The 23,831-nt window shown below is 41.6% G+C and overlaps 1 protein-coding gene across 1 annotated transcript in view; it reads right to left on the bottom strand.

Annotated features, from left to right (window-relative positions):
- Nucleotides 1–23,831, bottom strand: part of GRIK4 (glutamate receptor, ionotropic, kainate 4) — a 499,211-nt gene that overhangs the window by 273,058 nt on the left and 202,322 nt on the right. The window contains exon 3 of the mRNA XM_006833921.1: nucleotides 2,445–2,609. Within this exon, the coding sequence (XP_006833984.1) occupies nucleotides 2,445–2,609 (165 nt within the window). The remainder of the gene's footprint in view (nucleotides 1–2,444; nucleotides 2,610–23,831) is intronic.

Here is a 23,831-nt window from a genome sequence, read left to right as displayed (position 1 = left end):
AACAACAACAATGACCCTACCACAATGGATTCTGATCCTGCCAAAGAATCTCTGAAGAACTAAAGAAGAGGAATGAGGAGCTCGTTTTTCAAAAAATAAGCTAAAGAACTATTTAGAGATCTGGATCTTTGTCTGAGATCCATTCTCCTAGACAAATAAGCACTGCAGACAGGACTAGGAGATTCAAGAGAAGATATTGCTGGTATTTCTGATTTTATTTGGAAAAATCTGGGAAATATGAATCTCCCTTTCACTATACTAGAATTTAATTTCTATGAGAACTAGGGTTTTCATCTGTTCCCTATTGAATACTATAGCTTACAGTAGGAGACTAATATGCACTTGTTGACTAATGGAATGAATAAATGTCTATTTCTGGGTACCCTCTTTTGGAGGAATCTATGTCCATAGATCCTGCTGGCCTCAATGCTCTGTTCTGTAAAGCAGAAACTCAGCTACAAGGCCAAGAATAGATACTCTACCCAAGGAGAGGTGTTAGGCAGGTTGGCCGACAAATGTAACTTGTAAGAGCTGTCACAGCAAAATGAGCCGAATCAGATCCTGAACTTTCTGAATCCAAACCAAGAGACAGTGAGGGAAGTAGCCAGTGGATGTGTACACTAGAGAGAGACTGTAAGCCACCCGAGGGCAGGCAATGAGTCTACCTTGCTTTCTACATTGTTTATATTGCATGGAATTCTGAATCATGTCCGAAATAGAGTAAATGCTCAATAACAGTTTCTTGAATGAATGAGCAAAGACTAAACAGCACTTGAGTGACCAATAGGGGACAGATTCATAATTAATAAGCTGGAGAAACCAAAATGGCATCAAAGGAAGAGCATGGGTTAGATATTTGAGGAGTGATAAGGAGACTGTGAGCAAAAGGGAGAGCTGTGAGAAGCTGGTCGGGTTCTGGAGCTGCTGTGTCCCCTCTTCCTGCCCTCTCTCTCTCTTGGCCAATGTGAATATATTTCTTTTCTTGCAATCCTCAAAAACCAAGCTAGACAAAGTTGCTGGATCAGCATATAGGGGGCCAGATGTCTGATTATGTTGTTGTTGTTATTAAGTGCCATCGAGACGATTCTGACTCATAGCAACCCTGTATAGGGTTTCCAGGGAACAGCTGGTGAGCTTGAACTACTGGCCTTGCAGCTCAAACTGACATTGCAGTCTAGTGCTACACCAGGACTATATATATGTTGTTGTTAAGTGACCTGTATAGGGTTTCTAAGGAGCAGCTGGTTAGCTTGAACCACTGACCTTGCAGTTCAAATGGCTTTGCAGTCTGATGCATTAGCCCATAGCGCCACACCAGGACTCTCTCTCTCTCTCTGTGTATATATATTATATATATATATAAAATGTGCTCTTATAGTAAATATAATACAAATATATATGATACTTTAGATGAGAAAGTTGTTCTTTTATTTTGTTTGGTTTTGTCATTCATTAAGAGTTATGAGAGGACTGGAAAGAGAGGATACACAGACTCTTTGAAGTCTTAGGGAATAGATGCTGTCACTTCTTTGGGCCGAGGGAAGCTATTTGTTTCCATTTAGCTATAGGCCACCAGTCCACCAGCCTGGAAGCTTCTCTGGTCAAGATGCCTAGGTCATACCAGCAATATGCCAGAAAGTCATGGTAGAGGTCTAATGAACTGAGCACTGGACTTGTAAGATGACAGCTTGAGTTTAGAGTCCAGCTGACTAGCTCTGTGATTGGGCAGATTCTTCAGTGTCTTTGACTTGGTTTCTTTGTAAAGTGAGTGTAATAGCATTTAACTTCTCAGGGCGTTGTGATACTTGTAAACAGTGCCCAGCACATAGTAGGGGCTCAATGCATTCATCATGAGTGACACTGATGTACATGTATATCTGAAAAAAGAATTTCCTGTTTCAAGTAATTTAAATCTTGCAATAACTCTAAAACTTTACAAAGTAGAGCTTGGCAATCCCATTTAAAAGAGGGAGAAACTGAGGTTCAGATAGAATAAGGGACTTGTTCAAGATGGCCCAGAGAGTGAGTGGCCAAACTTCATCTCAAGTCCCAGCTTCTTCCCACGCCCCTGTCCCCAGCACAAGATAACAAGACAAGCAGTCACATGTGCAATGATAAAGCTATGCTTGGGGAGGCTGTACCTCCCTTTCTTATCCCCACACAGGATTTCATGCAGGGCTTTGTGAAGATGAATGAATTCGTACACGAAGAAATGAAAAAGTGGGTGAATGAATGAGTACCTTGAAGCCTTATTGGTCGTAATTCTACTCCACATAGGATTTGCAACAAGACCTGGGACTCTTATTTAGAAGGAGATCCCCATGGGGCCTTCTGGTGCAAGTGTCTCTCCCTCCCCTGGGAATACCTATGCCAGACGCCTAGCAATGGGTCCAGTTCACATCACCAGCAGGGGAAACAGAGGACAGTCTGCCCATTCTACGTACTAGTTTCTGCAGTCTCGTACTCGCTGTCTCTGAGAAGCTCAAAGATGTCCACTTCGACCTTGGCCTTGCCCAGCCTCTCAGGAGCGCGGTTGATGCGGTTCTTGGCCAGGGTGATGGAGAGCCTTTCCCCTCTGCTGCACTCCATGGGATCATCCAGAATAGCAGCTGTGGGCAGACAAATACACAGAGACAGTTACTTTGTCCCTCATTCACCCCTCCTCTTCCTCAGTCTTCCCTCACTGCCACCTTCCAATTCCAAACAGCTCCTTGCAATCGTCTCCACCCTGCCATCTTCAGGACCATTCCCAAAGGCAAAGTAAAAGTGTTGGTTTGTAGCCCATTGTAACAAGGTGAATTCTAATGGGAATATACACCTCAGGAAGCCTGTAATGTCATGGCAGGCCACAGGAGGTCCCATTTGTATGAGGCCTCTAGGTCCAGGCATAGCCATACCTTTTACAAAGCAGGGTTACCCAATCAGCAAGGTACACACTGGTCCAACTGTGCCTTCCCACCAACCTGTAGTGCACAATTTCATCTGCCCCCGACTACAGCAAAGATGTGGTGAAACCCGTGTGTAATTGCTCTCCAGAATTTACTAATTGCGCTTAGCACATAACACAATTCAGCACACTTGTACTTTGCTCAGTGCAGACCATAAACTGGTTAATCCACTCCTGCACTTTTTAAAAAGATATTTTATTGTGAATTATGTGATAGTTTACATGGGAGAACATTAGTTTTACATTCATCCTATCGTATATCATTTCATTGCCGTGGTTACAATCCCCTCCATGCGTCATCAACCAACCAAAGGGTATATACCCTGCAAGCCTCCCGCCCCACTCCTGCCCCGGTTGTCAGCACACAGCCCCTCTCCCTCTCTGTGTCTAAAGTCCCCAGCCACTCCATCTCTCCACGTCATTGTCTCTGCCTCCATCTCTGGCATCACTGCCTCTCTGTGTAGGGTCCCACTCTCCACTCTTCTCCCTTGATGGTCCCAGGGACCTCTGCTCCTAGACTGCAAAGTTAATCACTCCCCTCCTTGCTACAAAACGTCTACCTTTACATTTCCAACCTTCACACGCAGTCCTGATAACAATTATTCACTATTGTATCACAAGAGACCTATCCGCATTTCCTTTCATCAACCCTGCCTAGACAAATTGGATACTACTCAGTGGAGATTCTACCTTCCTCCTTGCCCTCTGAATCTAGATTCCCTCTTGAAAGCTTGTAAGCCAGTCACTTCTTGCCTTTGAACTGTCCCCATTTTGGGTAGACAATGTCCAAGTTGCCCATCCCTGTCTACTCTGTGCATCACTCCTGCACTTTTGAATAGGTGTCTGTGTGCACACAAAAAGGGTATCCTTTGAGAATGGTATTCTGGGCATATGAGAAACTCTCCCTGAGGTGAAGAAGATTTAAAATGGCCATGTGTGTGAGGGAGAGCTGCGGTATAAAAGAGCAGCTGCCAGACACAGTATGGTGAGGATGGGTTTTGGAGGGAGACTTCAGAGTAGGAGTACTGGCTTCCCAGGCTCTGACACTGAAAAGCCATGTCACCACGCTGCGTCATTTCTGGCTGAATATTAGGAATTACAAGACAACATCACTGAGTTGGTATGAAGATGAAGGAAGATGATGTAGGTAAGTGGCACATCGCAAGGACATAATTGGTGTGTCAGAAGGAATGGATGGAGTATGGTATAGTTCTAATAGTTGCCCAATTTCTGGAAGCAGTATTAAGGATAAGTGTGTGACATCATACAGACCTAAGTTTCAATCCCAACTCTACCACTTCTTAGTTGTGGGACCCCAGAGTCTTCACATATAAAATCTACTCTTTCAGCTTATTATGAAGACTATATGAGACAGTACGTGAGAAGTTCTCAGCATAATCTCTGGCATTCAGTAAGCACTCCATAAATGATACTTATTGATATCATTGAAAAGGAGGAAGAGCCGCAACGAGAGGGACTGACATGGTGCCAGCACAATGGACTCAAACCCAACAAGAGTTGTGAATATGGTGCCGGATGGGTCAGTGTTTCATTCAGTTGTGTGTAGCGTCACTCACTCTACGTCAGAGCTGACTTGATGGCACCTAACAGCAATCACATCACTATCATTAATTCTCTTGAAAATGTGACTTACAAAAATATTTCCATGCAAAAACGCATACAAAAATGCCTAGTGTGGTATTACTCATAATATTCAAAAAGTGTAAACAACGTAAATGTTCAAGTGATAAAATGTGACGAATCCATACAATACAATATTATTAGGCAATAAAAAGGAATAAAATACTGATATACGCTACAACGTGAATGAGATTTGAAAATATTATACTGAGTGAATGAAGTGAGTCACATAAGACCACATATTGTATGATCCCATTTATATGAAATGTTCAGTACAGGAAAATTCAGAAAGACAGAAAATAGATGGGAGGGTGTCTAGAGCTTGGGGAAATGCAGTGAGACTGCTGAAGTGTATGGCGTTTCTTTCTGCAGGTGATGAAAATGTTCTAAAATTGACCAGTGATAGTTATACAACTCAGAATATATATTTTAAAACACTTAATCGTACAATTTAAAGATATAAATTGTGTGCTACATGAAAAATAGAATGATTATAGGAAAGAAAATAAGTATCAAAAGTCTCTTTTAGAGGTTGAAGGCTCAGAAAATCAACATGAGGATTGAAGGTAAACAGACTTCACTAACAAATGACCCGTGAATCTCTGTAACTGGTGAGGACAAAGAGACCCAGGTTTTGCACTGTCTTTTCTGTATTTTGGTACCATATCTACTGTGACTCATTTTCCAAACCAAAAACCAGGACATGGAAAATGACAAAGCATTTCTTTTCTGAATTGTGGGTTTATTTATATAAATAGCCTTCTTGAGCAATAAAAGTTAAATGTCATTTATTCAGGCTGGAAGAGGCCTAGGAAATAAAGTGAGCTTTTGCGAGTTAAACTAGAAAGGACTGTGCACAACTGATGTGATTAGACACCTCTAGGAGTGGACAAAAGACTGTGAATGTGTGATTGAAAACCCTGGGAACACCTAAAACTCCAATCAAGGTGACTGGAGGGAAGCCAGCCCAGAAGGTGACTTACTTAGTAAGCAAAAACCTCAACAATCACACTGTACTATACTGGAGAAAGATTTGGGATTAGATGGGAAGTGAGTCAGCCTGGATGAGTGATCTTCAAGTAGCGTTCCTTGGAGGGCCCAATAGCGCCTTCAAGAAATGCTCAGGGGAGGCTGCACTACTCCAGTCTCAACCAGCTCAATTCCACACTGTCAGTTTTAGATGTCAGGGTTCCATGTGAGATTTGATGTAGGAAAATGTGTTTCACTGTTAAAAAGAAAATAGAAACCATTAGCCCAGCCTTCTCATTCACTGCTGTCAAAGCAATTCCAACACAGAGCAATCTTATAGGACAGAGTAGAATTGCTCCATTGAGTTTCTGAGACTGTAAATCCTTATGGGAGTAGACAGCCTCATCTTTCTCTGACGGAGCGGCTGGTAGATTAGAACTGGAAGCCTAGGGGTTAGCAGTCCAATGCTTAGCCCACTGTATCACCAGGGCTCCTTAGCTTCACCTTGGAGCATAGAAATAGAAATGAGACATCTAAAATATTAGGAACTGGCAGTGCCATCCTGAAGACTCATGAGAGACAGACATTGGATCCATGGCACATGGACTTTTTTTGTTTTTTTTCTAATTTAAAAGGCACATTTAATAAGGTTATAGATTTAGCAAATAAAGTACAGAACGCCCTGTTAAATCAAATTTCTAGAAACAATAAATAGTTTTTTGTTGGTGTTAGGCGCCATCAAGTTGGTTCCGAATCATAGCAACCTTATGCATAACAGAACAAAAGCTTGTCTGTCCTCCGCCAATCTCACATTCACTGCTACACTTGAGCCCATTGCACATCTCGCTGGGGACCTTCCTCTGTTTCTCTCACTCTCCACTCCTTCTCTTGGGACTGGTCCCTCTTGGTAATACGTTCGAAGCATGAAAGATGGAGTCTGCTCATCTTGGTTTCTAAGAAGCATTCTGGTTGTACTTCTTCCAACACAGATTTTTTTGTTCTTTTGGCAGTGAATGGTACTTCTAATATTCTCTTTCAACACCATAACTCAAATGCATCAATTCTTCTATGGTTTTCTTTATTCACTGTCCAACTTTCACATGCATGAGTTACTGAAAATACCATGGCTTGAGTCAGGCACACCTTAGACCTCAAACTGACATCTCTGCTCCTGAAAACTTTGGCCATGTGATGCTGTGGGTTTGAGTCAAAGTAGGTTTGAGGCACAAGGTTGGTGGTTCAAGCTCACCAACCGCTTCTTGGAAACCCTATAGAGGGTCGCTATGTGTTGAAACTAACTCGATACCACAACAATATTAAAATTATTCATTGTTTAATTCAAATTAACAGGATGCTCTTAATGTTGTCATTAAGTGCCATTGAGTTGGTTCTGAATCATAGCAACCCTGCATAGGGTGTGGCAGGCTGCCTCCATAAAGCTTACAGCCTTGGAAATCCTATGGGGTTGTTGTACTTTGTCCAACAGGGCTGCAGAGTCAACTCAAAGGCAATGTTTTTTTTAGTTTTTTTTTCACATTTGAATTATGGTGTTGGTGAAGAATTTTGACTATACTCTGGAGAGCCAAATTGTTCTTTAGAAGGGCGAATGGCAAGAGTTCATCTTTGTTATTTTGGACATTTCGTCAGAAGGGACCAGTCCCTGGAGAAGGACACCATGCTTGGTAAAGTAGAGGGTCAGTGAAACAGAGGAAGACCCTCAGGGAGATGGACTGACACAGTGGCTGCAACAATGGGTTCACATATGGCAAGGACTGTGAAGAGGGGGCAGGTATAATATTTATTTCATTCTACAGCACCTAACAACAACAGCTATTACAGTAGTCAACATGCATAAGATCTAGTCCACAGCTGGTGAGTTCTACTTGGTCCCCCTTCGTTTTGCAGAGTACATATTCAAGATCTGCTGATACAAACCCAGATGATCAAGACACTAGCCAGCATATTACACCATACTTCCAATTCAGAGTATCATCGGATATACTTTGAGACAGAGGGGATATTGTCAGGAGAAGGACAGAGAATACGTTCCTTTCCACCCATCTGGCACAGGGGTCTGCACTCAGAGAGGTGTGGCAGGTACTCACCAACTAAGACCTTCATCCAGCACCCCACCCCAGTATGCCTCTGGTACCACTCTCCATTCTGTTTCAAATAGTGATTAATTTTCTGACTGCAAGTATCAAGCATCTTGGGATCAGAATAACTTGGATGACAGCAAGAACATGGGCTCTGGGACTGTGGAGACCAAAGATAAGGTGGAGACTCAGGCTTTATTGGGACACAAAGGGAACATGTCCCTAACAGGTGGTTACCAAACAGCACAGGGTTCCTCAGCAGTCCCAGGAGAGAAGTCCAGATGGAGGAAGGAGAACAGTGTGTGCAGGACTTAACATGCAGCCGATGCTCCTGGCCTCTGTTGTGTCCCCTGGGTCTGGCTCTCCAGCTGGACCAGGATGCTTGGAGCTCTCAGCCACTGCCTAATGAGGAACATTATGATCTGGCCACATCCTCCAGCCCCAAGGATTGCTCTGCACTAAAGTCACAGTGAGGCTGGGAAGTCTGGGGCTACAGTAAGGGCAGGGCTGGGATGGGGAGATACACTTAGGGATTAGGTCTACGCCAGCCTTGGCCTTGCAAGATGGACCTTACATGTCCTTTCCAGCATGGGTCCTCAGTACATGATTCAACGTGTTTTTTTCAGTCCAGGGAATCATCAAAATATAAATAAAACCTAATGCCATCAAGTTGATTCCAACTCATAGCGACCCTGCAGGTCAAAATGTAGAACTGCCTTCCTAGACTGTAAATCTTTACCGAAGCAGACTGCCCCATCTGTCTCCCATGGAACAACTGGTGGATTTGAATGCTAGTCTTTCAGTTAAAAGCTGATTGCTTAACCACTGCACCACCAGGACTCCCCCTCCAAGGAGCCATGGAACCCTGGAATTTACTTTGGGTCTTCTTTCCTACAAGACCTAAGGGCTAACAAGTGGGTTTACTCTCTGTCCAGTTCTCTGAGCTCTGAGGATCATGACAAAGAGAGGGTGGCCTCTTGAGTCTGTACCCCACCTCCACCCCAAGTTGTTTCAATGTTCTTGTTCATGACTGTGTCTACTCTGTCCATTGCACCATCTGGTTCATCCCTAACAAATATGGCCACAACTACCCAGCAGAGTAGAGTCCTCATGTGGCACTATGGGTTAATGCGCCAGACTGCAAAGCCATTTGAACTGCAAGGTTGGTGGTTCAAACTCACCAGCTGCTCCTTGGAAACCCTGTATAAGGTCGCTATGGAGCAGAACCAACTTGACAGTACTTAACAACAACAACAACAACCCAGTGGATCATCAGATCACTGAGCTGCTCCCAAATCCTCAGGACCTTGTTACTGCCTGAAGGGTTGATCCTATACTATACTGGAGAAAGATTTAGGATTAGATGGAAGTGAGTCAGCCTGGATGAGAGATCCTCAACTCTCTTCAACGATATCCGAGGATCTCCACAATCTAACTCTGCGCAGCACACCGTTTTAGTCTCAGTGTCCCACTAACCTACAGAATGAAGTTACCTAACTGTACCTGGATGGGCTTGCTGGTCCCACCTCCATGCCCTGCTGACATGGTCCCTGTCCCTCCCCCTCCCCTTTCCTTATCACACATCTTCTTTTCTCAGATTTACTTTTTCCCAGAAACCCTCTTTGGCCCCACAATCCTTGTGCTCTCATTCTTGATTTCCTGGGAGATCCCACCACCCCCATAAACCTATTCTCTACAAGCAGCCATAGGGTGATAGTTACCTTTCTGTGTGTTTTCTCAACTAGCTTATACAGGTAATCCCTGATTTACAATGAACTGCATTATGAGTGTCTATTTTTGTTAGTTTTTAAAAATACATCTTATGTTTACTTAGGATAAAGCTTTGAATCAGTTCATTCCAGTTTGACCACCTACTTCGAATTTGCATTTCCACCCCAGATGTACTGAACCAGAATCTATATTTTAACAAGATCCACAGGTGAGTCTTAAGTACATTAAAGAAATGTGTGTTTCTTAGGTACACATAAGGTGATTCTTATGTATACATAAGAAAATATATGTTTATTATGTATACATAAGACTCACCTGGGGATCTTGTTAAACTATAGATTCTGACTCAATAGGTCTAGGGTGGAAATGCAAATTCGAACCCCTGGTTAGTAATACGTACTACATACAACATTGCAGTGCATAATTTGCTGATATCATTCTTATGTCAATTCTCATAGACAAAGATTGGATTTATAAAGATGCTGTTGTTGCTAATCAAGCTGATTCTGACTCATACGGGCCCTGTACAGGGTTTCAAAGAAGTGGTTGGTGATTTAAACTGCCAACTTTGGGATTAGTAGTCCTATGCTTATCCTACAGTGCCATACTAGGACTCCAGATACTGATAATAATAATTTTTAAAAAAGTATTCCACTATGTCAGAACCAACTTACAACGGAGTGGTCGGCATGGAACTCCATCATAAATCAGGACTGCTTGTACATTACAAGCCAAAAGTGAGCTCTCCTCCCTTTGAACTCCCATAGAAATTTCTCTGTACCTTTCATGAGACACAAATCACTTTAGATTTTTTTTTTTTTTTATCTTTTCTCTCACTCTAGACAGTCAGCACCTTGAGGGAGAGGACCATGCCAGATTCATCTTTGTAAATGCACAATCCTGGACACCCAGAAGGTCCTTAATGAATAGCTACTGAGTGAATGAATAATCTGAGGCCATCTGTCTTTTTATCCTCTACAGGAAGTAGCAGGTGTCTTGCCCTGGTATGGCACAGGAAGCACTGGATGATGTGGGGCTGAGTGCAAGCCTTTTCAAACCCGTAGGACCACCAGAGGCTGGTGGTTCTTCTCCTGCCCTCTGCCAACCTGTGTAAATTGGAACAGGGCTTGCCCTCCTTCCAAATTCTCAGCCCACAAGTGACCCCTCAGGTTGGAAAATCAGCATCCCTAATCCCTTGGTTCTCCCAGCATCTCACTGCTGAAATTCCCAAGGGCTTTGATAACTCTTACCTCCTTAAGCGGGGAAATAAAGAGGTGTTTCTGGAGAGTATAAGCCATTTAGAGTGCCATGTTAGCAAGGGGAAAAGACAAAAAGACAATTTGGGCTCCAGGGAAGCTAGCTAGCATCCAATTGACACCCAGCTGCATGCTTTCCTGGTCTGCAGCTCCTTCCTGTCTGCGAATCTGGCTCCAGATTCCTCCTCTCACTTCTGTCCTCTGGATGCCCCCTCTTTACCCTGTTGCTAGCAGCCAACCCTGCTGCTGGAAGAGACCACAACCTTGAATGGACGCTCCCACCACACACACACTTATCAACCTCACTGAGTGCAGCATGAGACCAGCTCCTTCTCACATTTTAGGCAGGTCCACAGTCTAGCACTGTCCAGCTTCCACCCTCTCCCTCGGGCACACACTCTGGTTAAACTTGAGGCCAATCTAAGTGAACTGTCTCAACTTTGCAGCCCTCCACAACAGACTCAGATCATGGGGACTTCTGACTAAGAGAAAAACCCCATCTGTACCTTCCCCTCCCCTGGGACTTGGCTTCACCATGCTTCTCCTTTCCTGTAACTCCTGTCTACCTTTCCGACTGGCCTGCTCCTCTTAACTAAAACCTGGCCAAGAATCTCCCCTCCTTGGGTGGATCTCCACTGACCATGGGTTTCCTTCTGGCTTTCAATTCAAACCAGGCTTTTCAAGTGAAGACCCAATGTCTGCTGATTTCATTTCATCCCAAGTTCTCTTCAACCCACTACAAGCTGTCTTCTGCCCCCACCACCACACTCACAAACACGAATGGCAAGACTGGTGAAGACTTTTTATCCATTGTCTGTTTTATCAGTGGAGTCCTGGTGTGGCGCTGTGGGTTAATGCGCTAGACTGCAAAGTCGTCTGAACTGCAGTGTCGGCAGTTCAAGCTCACCAGCTACTCCCCAGAAACCCTATACAGGTTGCTATGGGTCAGAATTGATTTGGCAGAACTTAACAACACAATTACATCAGTGATGGTGGTTATGTGCCATCAAGTCAATTCCAACCCATAGTAACCCTTTATAGGGTTTCTTTCCAAGGAGTAGCTGGTGAGCTTGAACTGCCAACCTTGGAGTTCAAATTGACTTTGCAGTCCAGCACATTAACCCACAGTGCCACACCAGGACTCCAATTACATCAGTTGTTGTTGTTATGTGCCGTGGAGTCGGTTCTGACTCATAGCGACCCTGTACAGGTTTACGAAGCTGTATGTCTTTATGGGAATAGAAAGCCTCATCTTTCTCCCACGGAACAGCTGGTAGTTTCGAACTGCTGACCTTGCAGTTCACAGCCCGATGCTTAAGGAGTCCTGGCTGTAGGATCAGCACTTGACCTTGAACCACAAGGTCATCAGTTCAAATGTATCAGCTGCTCCCTGGAAACCCTATACAGGGTTGCTATGAGTCACAACTGACTCGATGGCATTTACAACAATTCTAAGAACATTGCATGTATTCCATTTAATACTCACCAACCAAAACCAGACCCACCCACAGACATACTGATTCAAAGCAACCCTACAAGACAGAACAAAACTTTCCTTAAGGCTTCCCACATGATAAACCTTTAAGGGAACAGCCAGTTTGAACCACTGATGTTGAGGTTAGCAGTCTACTGCTTTTCCTATCATGCCAGTCGGGCTCCTTTTTAATACCTACACAACTATACAATGTTACAGCTGACTGAGGAAGGAGTAGGTTACAGGTTGCACAACTTGCCTGAGATCACACAGCTAATAATGGCTGTCCAGTGTTCTCGTTCTATTTCTCAGATCATTCTGCTCAGGTACTTCCTTCTTCTGCCTAGCCTTTAAATATTGGGAAATCTCAAGGTTCTGTCCAGAGTCCTCTAATTGCTTTACTCTCAGAATCTCCCTAACAAATTTCTATTGAGTCAGTTTTGACTCATGGTGAGCCCAGGTATGTCAGATTAGAACTGTGCTCCATAGAGTTTTCAGTGACTGGTTTTCCAGAAGCAGAGTCTTTCAGGGCACCTCGTATTGTTATTGCTGGTAACTAAGTCAATTACAAGGGTTTCTAAAGAGCAGCTGGTGGATGTAAATAGCTACCTTGTGGCTAGTAATCCAGGATTTATCCTACAGCCATACCAAGACTGCAAACCTCTAGGTACCCTCAAAATTCCAATTTTTTGGCTAGCAGTCAAGTATGTTAAGCATCTGCAGAACTCAGGGCATCTCAAGAAGATAAAGTCAGGTATTACAATGAAATGTGCAAAGACCTAGAGTTAAAAATACTGAAAGGGGAGAACACGCTCGGCATTTCTCAAACTGGAAGAACTGGGAAAAAAAATTCAAGCACTGATTTGCAGTATTGAAAAATTCTATGGGAAAAATATTGACTGATGCAAAAAGCATCAAAAGAAGATGGAAGGAATATAAAGTCACCATACCAAAATAAATGATCAATGTTCAATGGTTTCAAGAGATAGCATTTGATCAAGAGTTAATGGTATTGAAAGAAGAGGTCAAAGGTACACTGAAGACATTGGCAAAGAACAGGGCTCCGGGAATTGATGGAATACAATTGGAAATCTTTCAACAAACTGATGCAGCACTACAGGCACTCACTCTTCTATGCCAAGAAATCTGAAGACAGATACCCTGCCAACGGATTGGAAAAGATCCATATTTGTGTTCATTCCAAAGAGAGGTGCCCCAAAAGAATGCGGAAATGATCAGAAATATCATTCATATCACATGTAAGTAAAATTGTCTTCAGCAGTACAATGACAAGAAACTGCAAAAGATTCAAGCCCAATTCAGACGAGGATGTGAACGAGGGATATCATTGCTGACATCAGATGGATCTTCATTGAAAGCAGAGAGTACAAGAAAGTTATTTACCTGTGCTTTATTGAATGTGTAAAGGCTTTTGACTGTGTGGATCATGACAAGCTATGGACAACCTTTCAGAGAATAGCTATTCCGTAATACTTGAGTGTCCTCATGAGGAACGTGTACACAGACCAAGAGGTAGTCATTCTAACAGAACAAGGGGACACTGAATGGATTAAAATCAGGAAAGGTGTGTACCAAGATTATAGTCTTTCACCTTATTTATTCAATGTGTATGCTGAGCAAATAATCCGAGAAGTTGGACCATATGAAGAAGACATCAGGATTGGAGGAAGACTCATTAACAACCTGTGATATGCAGATGATATAACCTTGCTTGCTGAAAGCAAAGATGGCTTAAAATACTGATGAAGATCAAAGACCACAACCTAAAGTATGGATTGCACCTCAACATAAAGAAAACAAAAATCCTCACCACTGGACCAGTAAATAACATCATGATAAATAGAGAAAAGGCTGATGTTGTCAAAGACTTCATTTTGTTTGGATCCACTATTAACAATCAAGAGATCAAATAATATATTGCATTAGGCACATCTGCTGCACAAGTACTCTTTAAAGTGTTCAAGATCAAAGATGTCAGTTTGAAGACTAAGGTGTGTCTGACCCAAGCCATGGTATTTTCAATAGCTTCATATGCATGTTGGACAATGAATAAGGAAGACTGTAGAAGAACTGATGCATTTGAGTTATGGTATTAGGGTAAAAATTATGGTAAAAATACCATGGACCACCAGAAGAACAAACAAATCTGCGTTGGAAGAAGTACATCCAGGTGCTCCTTATAGCCAGAATAGCCAGACTTCTTCTCTCATACTTTGGGCATATTATCAGGAGGGACCAGTACCTGGAGGAGGGCATCGTGCTTGGTAAAAAGGAGAGTCAGTGAAATAGAGGATGAGTTTCAATGAGATAAATTGGCACAATGACAGCAGCAGTGGGCTCAAGAGTAACAATGATTGTTAGGCTGGCGCAGGACCAGTCAGTCTTTGGTTCTGTTGTGCATATGGTTGGTTGTTACGAGTTGGAACTGAATCAATGACACCTAACAACAAAACAGAGGGTCTGGGGTCTTCCAAAGCAATCTCATTTATAGCTACCACATTCATAGGTATGACTCATAGAGATTGAATTATATCCAACTGCCTGATGATGTCCCATAACCATCTCAAACATTAAGATGGAATGTAACATCCCTTCGTCCCTCCTATACTCTATCTGCGGTAGTGCTAATTCTAGCTAATGGCAGAACCAGCTAGGCAGGCATTACGTAGACATAAGAATCATCTGGGGAGCTATAAAAAACACGTGGGAATCTTGTTAAATTGTAGATTCTGATTTAGTATATCTGAGGTAGAAATGTAAATTCTCAGCAGGCGGTAGGATTGAAATGAACTGGTTTGAAGCCCTGGTTTCAGATCACGGTTTCATCAGGCAGCTCGGCTAATTGGCCTCATAATGTGCTTAGTTCTACCTACTACTTCCTAGCTTGTTGCACAGTGCCTGGCCTCTCAAGACATGCCAATTGGTTCACCTGGAGCAACAGAGAAAGAAGGAGAGTCAGGAATAGAAGGAAATGGAATATGGTTGTCTCTATGAATAATTGCCTTCCTTGCCATGAGACCAGAAGAACTGGCTGGAGCTTGTTTACATGACTAAGTATTCCACCAGTGATGCTATAGAAGTACCCTGATCTAAAGGGAAGAAATGCCAAATATAATTTCAAATTTTCATGGACTCCAAACTTTCTGGAGTCATAGAGGCCATAGGAACCCCTGAAACTATTACCCTGAGACCATCTTTAAACCTTTAAGCCAAAAATATCCCCTGAAGTCCTCAAAATCAAACAAGAATAGCTTAACTAGTGAAAAAGGTCTGCCATTAGCATTATTCTCTGTTAAGAACTACCCAAAAGATTAGATAGGAACCTTAAGTGGTAGTGATTTTATGGTAATGGCAGATGTACTCATCTGGCTACCGTTATGTGTCAACTTGGTTAGGCCATGATTCTTAGTGGCTTGGCAGATATTATATAATCAACTTCCATTTTATGATCTGATGTGAACAGCCAATCAGTTGAAAGGGGTGTGGCCTGTGTCTAATATATATGAATATTCTGGCGATGTACATGAATATTCTGCATACAATATATATGAATATGAATATTCTGGTAAAGTTTGCTATCTTTCAATCCAACTCATTACCCTATTACCTCCAGTTCTTGGGATGTGAACCAGCAGCCTTTTGCCTAATTTGGGGATTGGTCAGTCTCTGCAACTACATGAGTCAGAAGAAGTTTCCAGTTTTATGTTTAACACATGGATTGGGGACTTGCCAGACTCTACAACTGCATGAGTCATTTCCTTAAAATAAATCTCTACATACATATATATAAATATACATGTGTGTAGAGAGCGAGATTTTGATCCTATAGAGAAGCCAGCCTGACAAAAATGGTGAGACTGGATCTATAACTCAAGGAGCGGAATCACTGAATTGTTCATATAGAAATGGTTCAACTCCTGTGTGTCTTGCTTCTTTTGTCTCAGCAATAACAGCAAAACCTCAATAATAAGAAAACAATTCAATTATTAAAATGAGCAAAAGATTTGAATAGACACTTCAACCCAAGAAGATGCAGGTGGCAAGTAATCATGTGAAACGATGCTCTATATCATTAGTCACTAAGGAACTGCAAATTAAAACCATAATGACATCTATCACTACAAATCTACTAGAATGGCTATAATTTTGACCATACCAAGTACTGGCAAAGATATGGAAGAACTAGACCTCTCATACACCACCAGTAGAAATATAAAATTATGCGTTCACTTAGAAAATTGTTTGGCAGCTTCCTAAGAAGTTAAACAAATGTCAGCCATGCAAACTAGCCATTCTACTCCTAGGAACTTGGCCCACAGAAAGCATATGTCCACACAAAGATTTGTGAACGCATGCTCAAAACAGCTTTATTTATATTAAAAAAAAAAAAAAATGGAAATAACCACTGACAGATGAATGAATAAACAAGCTAAAACAGATCTATGCAAAATAAGATGGAATAAAAGAAGCCAAATAATAATGTTTTGAATTTATATAATTAATAGATTCATTCACTCAATCATTCTTTTACCTCTTAGTTTATGAAATACCTATTAAACATCTACCTCAAGCAAGGCACTAGATAAGGATAAAATTTTTCTCTGTATTCAAAGTATCTAGAGAAGGATATGGACAGATAAGCAAACACTCAACTCAGTATGGTACAGGAAATGTCAAAGCCACCCAGTTGGGTTATTTCTGTTACAGTAGAGCTAAAAAAATTAAGACCCATAGGAAAGAGAAATATGGCAGAAACTGAAGTGTAGGGCAGTGAAGATCAAAAAGATGGGACTGATTCAAGTAAGGTAACAGCAACAGGGGTTACTGAATGAGAAGAGAAAGATGAATTAAGTGGAGCTCCTGGCTCCACTTGCTATTTAGGTGGTGACATCAATAACTAGGATAAAGATGACAAGAGAGTAGAGATGAGGGCTGTTCATTTTGTTTCTTTGTGTGTGTGTGTGTTTTAGGCAGGTAGAGTTTGTTGTACTGTGGTGGCTTGCATGCTGCTGTGATTCTGGAAGCTATGCTACCAGTATTTTAAATACCAGCAGGGGCAACCATGGTGGACAGGTTTCAGCTGAGTTTCCAGACGAAGACAGACTAGAAAGGAGAGATCAACTACTTCCAAATATTTAGTCACTGAAAACCTTACGAATAGCAGTGGAACACTATTGTGTTCTCTGTCAGATAGCACCAGAATATATAATATTGAAACATGATGAAGAGCACCAGAATATTGTCAGATATAGTGCCAGAAGATGATACCCTCAGGTTGGAAGGCACTCAAAATATGACTGGGTAAGGGCAACTGACTAAAAATAGAGCTGGCTGTGATGACGTGAATGGAGTAAAGCCTTCAGGATCTTCATTTGCTGATGGGGCACAACTCAAAACAGAGAGAAACAACTGTAAACATCTATTAATAGTCAGAACATGGAATGTACAAAGTACGAATCTAGGAAAATTGGAAATTGTAATAAAAGAAATGGAACATATAAGCATTCCTAGGCATCAATGAGATAAAATGGACTGACATTGGCCATTTTGACTCTGATAATCTCATAGTTTACTATGCCAGGAATGACAAATTATGAGGAATGGTGTCACATTCATCATCAAAAAGAACATTTCAAGATCTGTTTTGAAGTACAACACTGCCTGTGATAGGATAATATCCATTTGCCTACAGGAAGACCAACGAATACCACTAGTATTCAAATTTACGCACCAACCACTAAAGCCAGTAATGATAAAATTGAAGACTTGTACCAACTTCTTCAGTCTGAAATTGAAAAAACATGCAATCAAGATATATTTAATTATTGTTTATTGAAATGCAAAAAAAAATAGGAAAGAAAGAGGGTCAGCAGTTGGAAAATACAGTCTTGGTGATAGAAATGATGGTGGAGATCACATGATAGACTTTTGCAAGACCAATGACTTATTCATTGCAGATACCTTTTATAAACAACATAAAGACAGCTATATACATGGACCTCACCAGATGGAATACACAGAAATCAAACTGACTACATCTGTGGAAAGAGATGGTAGAAAAGCTCCATATAATCAGCCAAAACAAGGTCAGGAGAAGACTGTAGAACAGAACATCAGTTGCTCATATGCAAGTTCAGTCTGAAGCTGAAGAAAACTGAAACAAGTCTACAAGAGCCAAAATATGACCTTGAACTTAGCCTACCTGAATTTAGAGATCATCTGAAGAACAGATATGATGCATTAGACATGAAAAACCTAAGACCAAAGGAGTTGTGGGATGGCATTAAGAACATCATGCAGGAAGAAAGCAAAAGGTCATTAAGAAGGCAAGAAAGAAAGAAAAGATCAGAATCATTGTCAGAAGAGACTGAAATATGTTCTCCAGTGTAGAGATGCTAAATCAAATCAAAGAACCGAGGAGGTACAAGAGAGAAATAGAAAACTTCAAAGGTTAAATTGAGAAGACAAAGACAAATATAATGAAATGTGCAAAGACCTGGAGTTAGAAAACCAAAAGGGAGGAACACGCTCAGCATTTCTCAAGCTGAGGGAATTGAAGAAAAAAATCCTAGCCTTATTTTGCATTATAGGATTCTATGGACAAAATATTGAAAGATGGAGAAAACATCAAAAGAAGATGAAAGGAATATACAGAGTCACTGTACCAAAAAGAAATAATCTATATGCAACCATTTCTAGAGGTAGCGGATGATCAAGAGTCAATGGTACTGAAGGAAGAAGTCCAAAGTACATTGAAGGCATTGGCAAACAAGGTGCTGGGAATTGATGGGCGACAAATTGAAATATTTCCTTAAACTAATGTGACACTGGGTAAAATTGATTCATCTATGCCAACGGATTGGAAGACAACATATTGTGCTAAATTCAAAGAGAGGTGACCCAATGGAATTCAGAAACCATTGGACAGTATCATTAATATCACATGCAAGTAAATTTTTGTTAAAGATAATTAAAAAATGGATGCAAATAGTACATTGAAAGAGAATTGCTTGCCAGAGGTTCAAGCCAGATTCAGATGTGGACATGGAATGAAGGATGTCATTTCTGATGTCAGATGAATCTTGGCTGAAAGCAGAGAATATTGGAACGATGTTTGCCTGTGCTTTATTGACTATGCAAAGGCTTTTGATTGTATGGATCATGACAAGCTATAGAAAAATTGCAGAGAATGAGTATCTGAAGAAGAAACTGGCATCAGAATTGGAGGAAGATTCATTAACAATCTGTCATATGCAGATGATACAACCTTGCTTGCTAAATGTGAAGATGACTTAAAATACTTACTGATGAAGATCAAAGACCATAGTGTAAGGTATGTAAAGAAAGCAAAAATCCTCACCACTGCACCAATAAATAACATCCATATAAATGGAGAAAAGATTGAAGTTGTCAAAGAATTCATTTTGCTTGCAACCACTATCAACACTCATAGAAGCAGCAGTCGAGAAATTATTGGACCTATTGCATTACACAAATCTGCACAAGAGCTCTTTAAAGTGTTCAAGAGCAAAAATGTCAGTTGAGGACCAAGGTGTACCTGACCCAATCCATGGTATTTTCAATAACCTCATATGCATATGAAAATTGGACAGTGGATAAGGAAGACCTGTAGAAGAGCTGATGTATTTGAGTTATGATGTTGAAGGATAACATTAAAAGTACCAAGAACTGCCAAAAGAACAAACAAATCTGTGTTGAAAGAAGTACAGCCAGAATACTCCTTGGAAGCCAGGATGGCCAGACTTTGTCTCTCATATTTCAGATATATCAGGATTGGACCACTCCGTGATGAAGGATATCATGCTTGGTAAACTGGAAGGTCAGAGAAAAAGAGGAAGACCCTCAACAACATGGATTGGCATAGTGGCAGCAGCATTGGGATCAAGTATAGCAAAGATTGTAAGGTTGGCGTGAGATCGGGTAGTGTTTCATTCTGTGGTGCATAGGGTCTCTGTGAGCCTGTATCATCTTTATTGCACCTAACAACAACAAGAAATGATGAGTTTGGTGTAGGATTTGTTAAGTTTGGGGCACTATGTTCAGCAGACAAAATAACTGACCTGGTTCTCCAGAGAACCAACCAGGTTGAAGATGCAGGCCTGGGAGTCCTCTGGGCAAGGGTGGTGATGACCATTTGGATCTTGCACAGAATGGAGTAAGGAGGGAGGAGGACCAAGACTCTAGAAATCAACAGTTGTGAAAGAGTGTGAAGGAAGAGAAGTTGATGCAGAGAGAATAGTTAGGACACAAGAAAAACAGAAGAGAATGAACAATATCTAGAAGGCCTAGAAAGGCAGCATTTGGGGGAGAATAAAAGTCTAATGAAATAGAGACTGAGAATTTCCCTTGAGATTCAGCCATCAGGAGGTCACCATAGGCATAAGGAAGAGTCTTTCCTGTGGAGAGGTGGGAGCAGCGTTTAGATTGAAGCAGATTGAGAAGTGATTGAGAAGGGCAAGCAGCTAAGTCTTTGAAGAGAAGGAATGTGATTAGGTCAACAGGTGGCTTGAATTGCGTTGCCCAAGAAAGGTTACTTAAATTAAGATGACAGGAGTTCAGAAGGAGGAGTCCTTGAGGAGAGAGAAGCTGATAATCTCAGAAAAAAGGGAGCACTTTCTGAAGCAAGGCTTGTGAAAGGCAGATAGGGAAAAGAGTCTGGAACCATAGTTTCACCTTACATGAGGGAGAGATGAGATGGCTCTTCTTCCCACATGGGATGGAAAGAAGGAGGACATGGCAAAGACTGCCAGCTTTCCCCATGAAATAGAGATGTTTGAGTCAATTCCAACCTTATATACAACAGAACAAAATGTTGCTTGGTCCTGGGTCAGTCTCATGATGCCGGCATGTGTTTTGAGACCATCATTTGCAGCTATGGTGGCAATCCATCTTACCAAGGGTTTCCCTTTCTTTCACTAGTCTTCTGCTTCATCAAACACAGTGTCCTCCTCCAGTCAGCCATCCTTCTTGATGACATGTCCACAGCAAGAAAAGTGGACAGTGTTCTGTTATAATCCATAAGGTTTTCATTGGCTAATTTTCAGAAATTTTCCAGGTCTTTCTTTCTAGTGTGTCTGGAAATTCCAATGGAACCTGTCCACTATGGATGGCTCTGCTAGGACTTGAAATACTGGTGGCATATTTCTCTGTATATTGGCAACACACAAGCCACAGAATGAGAAACTGACAGATATGGTTGAATAACACAATACCTTAAGTCTAACTGCACATATGTCTGCATGTGCCAGCCTCTTCTGAAGCTTAGGGAGGTCAGGCACTAGATTTTGGCTGCCAAGTACGAATGAGATTGATGAAGAACATTCAGGTCTTCTTACTTTAAACTTCCCTTCCCTTTTATGCTGGCTGGAAATGGTGACATTAGAAACTCATGGAAGCTACATGTTGATGACAACACTGCTCCCCATCCTTGGATCACTAGCTGGCTTAAGATAAGAGAAGGACACTTCTATCTTTGATCTCTTGCATTTTCACATCTCTTTGTTATTGTAGCTCAGTACGTTTTCTATCTCAGTGTTGTCCAATAGAAAATATCATGTTAAGACCCATGTGTAATTAAAAATTTCTAGCGATCACAATTTAAAAGTGCAAGGAAACACCACCCAGGGCCATCAAGTCAATTCTGACACATAATGACCCAAGGTTTTCAAGGTTATAAATCTTTACAGGAACAGAAAGCCTCATCTTTCTCCAGCAGAGCAGCTGGTGGGTTTGAACTGTCAACCTTGCATTTCACTGTTCAGTGCTTATCCTATAGCACCACCAGGGTTCCTTAAAAAAAATAACAGGTGGCATTCATTTTTATAACATATTTTATTTAACCACATTTTCCCAAATATTATTTTGGCATCTGTTGTTGCTGTGAAGTGTCGCTGAGTCAATTCCAACCCGTGTAGAGTTTTCAAGGAGTGGTTGAACCACCAACCTTGAGGTTAACAGTTTAGAGCTTATCTAGTAAATATAAAAATTATTGAGGTGTTATAAAACCTTAATGTCATACTAAAACCTCAAAATCCAGCATGTATTTTATACATCATGCATATCTCAATTTAGATTAGCCACGTTTCAAGTGCTGACTAGCTAGTAGCTACCATACTGAAGAGCCCAGGTCTAACTAACACTGATCGTTACCATTGTAGAGAAATATTTGGACTTCTGGTGTGGTGCTGAAGGAGCAGCACTGGACTGTGAACCACAAGATTGGCAGTTCAAACTCAATGGTCAATCCTTGGAAACCCTATAAAGGGTAACTATGAGTCAGAACTGACTCAACGGCACTTAACAACCACCACCACCATATTGAGGAGCACAGGTCTAATACTGATAGTTATTACTGTAAAGAAATATTTTGGGAGAAGAGTTGAGAGACAGTGAGCTTGATAATTTGTTTTCTCTGAGAAAAAGCAAAACTGTCATCTTCTGAGATCTAGAGTGACAAGGATGGGGTAGGTAGCTTCAGGTAAAAGCTCAGAATAGTTGCTCTGATATGTAAGTATATTTCTGTTGTGGGCACAGTTGAAATTAAGAGATGTTGGTGTGTTTCTCATAGCAGCCTCAGGGAACAGACAAAAGCAAGGTGGGTATTTGTTAAAACTAATAGAGAGTATGAGCTTGTTAAAGTGGTGGGCAAGATAAAGGGGCAAAGGAGCGGAAGATACTAGCAAGAACATGGTATGAGTGCTGGACCTTGGACTGTTAACTGGATAGGACAGGGAGCAAAACCCAGAAATAGCTGTCCTACTGATTTAAGGAGGTTCACTAAGGATATAAGTAGGATATATAGAGACAACGGTCTTAAACTCAGAGATGAGAGCTATAGCATACACAGACTACGTGAATACATGGAAGAACAGGCATAATGGGAGTATGGTGGGAAACAATATTGCTTTCAGACTGTGGAATTTTAAACTGTAAGACTTTAGAGACAGAATGTAACCAAGAGGTGCCAGGATCCAACAGTGTGGGATAGAAGATCACTGGAGGGTGGACAACAGGGGCCCAGGAGACAGTGACACTTAGAGGGATGGACACATGGGGACCAAGGAATCAAGACAAGAGCACAAGTTGGAGTGGGGAGGAAGACAGTGAGCCAGGAGTCAAAGTTCTAGATGAGAAAGGCAAACTCAAGAGTGAGTGGAGACATGGGCTAGTCATCAGTGTTGTTACTGTTGTTATTAGGTCCTGTCAAGCTGGCTCCCAAACGGAGCAACCCTACGTACAACAAACCGAACCCCTGCCCACTCCTGCACCATCCTCACATTGGTGTTATATCTGAACTCACTGTGCCAACCCATCTCATTGGGGGTCTTCTTTATCACTGACCCTCCACTTCACCAAGAATGAAGTTCTTCTCCAAGGACTGGTCTCTCCTGAGAATAAATCCAAAGTATGAGAGACGAAGTCTGACCATCCTGGCTTCTAAAGAGCATTCTGGCTGTATTTCTTCCAAGACCGATTTGTTTGTTCTTCTGGCAGTATATGGTATTTTTAATATTCTTCTCCAACATCATAATTCAAATACATAGATTCTTCTCCTTCCGGTCTTCCTTATTCATTGTCCAACTTTCTCATGTATGTGAGGTGACTGAAATACCATGGCGTGGGTCAGGTGTACCTTAGTTGCTGTTGTTATTGTTATTGTTAAGTTCCCTCTAGTC

The sequence above is a fragment of the Chrysochloris asiatica genome, unplaced genomic scaffold (assembly GCF_000296735.1).
Source record: "Chrysochloris asiatica unplaced genomic scaffold, ChrAsi1.0 scaffold00008, whole genome shotgun sequence".
NCBI classification, from domain to species: Eukaryota; Metazoa; Chordata; class Mammalia; order Afrosoricida; family Chrysochloridae; genus Chrysochloris; species Chrysochloris asiatica.
Note: the sequence above shows the minus strand (reverse complement) of the source record. Positions and strands in the feature narration are given on the sequence as shown.